The sequence below is a fragment of the Etheostoma spectabile genome, chromosome 22 (genome assembly GCF_008692095.1).
Source record: "Etheostoma spectabile isolate EspeVRDwgs_2016 chromosome 22, UIUC_Espe_1.0, whole genome shotgun sequence".
Lineage (NCBI taxonomy): Eukaryota > Metazoa > Chordata > Actinopteri > Perciformes > Percidae > Etheostoma > Etheostoma spectabile.
In genome coordinates this window covers 17,018,140-17,019,956 of record NC_045754.1, presented here as the reverse complement: position 1 = coordinate 17,019,956, position 1,817 = coordinate 17,018,140, and the positions used below count along the sequence as shown (strand labels likewise).

General features: G+C 44.3%; 1 protein-coding gene across 5 annotated transcripts in view; it reads right to left on the bottom strand.

The window, feature by feature from the left end:
• tfap2a (transcription factor AP-2 alpha) overlaps positions 1 to 1,817 on the bottom strand; it is a 14,157-nt gene that overhangs the window by 3,136 nt on the left and 9,204 nt on the right. For all 5 annotated transcript variants that reach the window (XM_032504118.1, XM_032504117.1, XM_032504116.1 and 2 more), the window contains exon 6: positions 79 to 220. In XM_032504118.1, coding sequence (XP_032360009.1) covers positions 79 to 220 — 142 coding nt within the window. The remainder of the gene's footprint in view (positions 1 to 78; positions 221 to 1,817) is intronic.

Sequence of the window (1,817 nt, the reverse complement as noted above, 5' to 3'; positions counted from 1 at the left end):
CACACACACACACACACACACACACCCAGGCTGGGATGCATTTGGTGTGACACAGTGAAATGTGATAATAGCACTTACTTCGTGGCCAATAGCATGTTTTTTCTTTGGACTTGTTCGTTTGGGTCGGAATGCTGACGGTTTACATATTCAGCTACTGCCTTGGCTGGAAACTCGGTCTCGCATACATAACCAAAATCCCTGGCAAGATGTACCGCCTCGCCTGAGAAAGAAAAAAAAAAATGAGGTTGAGTGTGTTTTCTTATTAAATATGGTTACATCAAATTCAGAGCAGTTCACACTCCCTGGACTAACACATGGATCTGAGCTGAACAAAGCGTCCAGACAGCAGGGTAGCACCTGTGCCTTCCAGACAACACTAATGATCAAAATGTCTGAAAACATAGTAATAATACGAATAATAATAATAATAATAATAAAACAGCCAACACACGAGCTGCCAACACACGTCACGTGTCTCCTTCACACCGTGAGAACGGTTACATATGGAGGGCAAACAATAAGTGGATATGAAATATAGATGGAGCGTCATGCTTAACACCATGTCATTGATTACCAATGCATGCACATTACTGAAAGTCCCGCAGATCACGGAGGCATGGGGAAGCAATTTTAAAGGGCTATACCTAAATCTCACTTTGTCTTATACTTCTACATATATATGGGAATTACAGGTTTCATTCAGTCCGAGTCTGAGCTCCTCTTCTTAAGTTGGTTGACTTTTTCCCCTCAAGTCTTTGGTTTTAATTTCCTGAAGCAGTTGAGTTTTTACTGCGGGGCTTCCTGCCCATAAGCCTCCAGTCCGGAAGAACGCATGCGCCAATTAGCATCAAAGCTCAAGTCCAGTAAACTCGTTTCCATAAAACGGAGCGGATCATAAACAATGACAGCACTTCAGCGAACGCAGTGTCCCTTCACTAAATAACCGGCTGCCTTCTCCCACTCGCTCTGCCATCCACTCCCCACGTGCCACCACCCCCTTATTACCCAGAATCATACATTTCTCCAGGCTCATTACAATACAGCAGCAGAACATTTCTACGAAGCACATTAAACATTGCATTCGGCCCTCTTCTGCAATAATGATTAACAGGGACCAATGAACCATCGCAGGCTTTCACCTTTGGAAACCCACACACACACACACACACACACACACCAAATACCACTGCACTGAATAATCAGGTTCAACTCTGCAAGCAAAATTGATTCATCCAGTCGCCTAAAAGCCATCTTTTCAGCGCGCCATAATTGACTAATTTATTCTTCAATAGACCCAAAACATATAGCTCCCAATAGGTCAGCGCCATGCCATTTGCATGCAACAAAAACCACATTCACCGAAACCCAAAGCATGGGAAGCTATTAACGAAAAGAATTAAGTCGCCATTAAAAATCCGCCCTGCGCTGCCATTGCCATGGCTGTATTAATGTTTGAAACAATGCAGGGTTAATAAATCAATCGAGTTCTCATCCATGAGGTGAAGCAGCTCAGCGGTGCCCAATAAACAAGCAGCACTCAATAATTAACCGGACTTCAACACAAATTCATCCAGTGTATAAACTAGGCCAGCCGTGGACCTGCAAGTGTGCTCCTGAAAGCGAAGGCCAACGCTGAAAAGCCACTGAAATTACCAGCACCATTCTCTCTCCCCACACACACACACACACACACACACACACTCACACCCTTCATGCTTTATTACTTGCGAGGCAAAGTCGGTCCACATTACACGGATGAGCGCATATGCTGATTTCCAACACAGAGAGAGAAAGACAGAGAGACAGAGAGAGAGAGA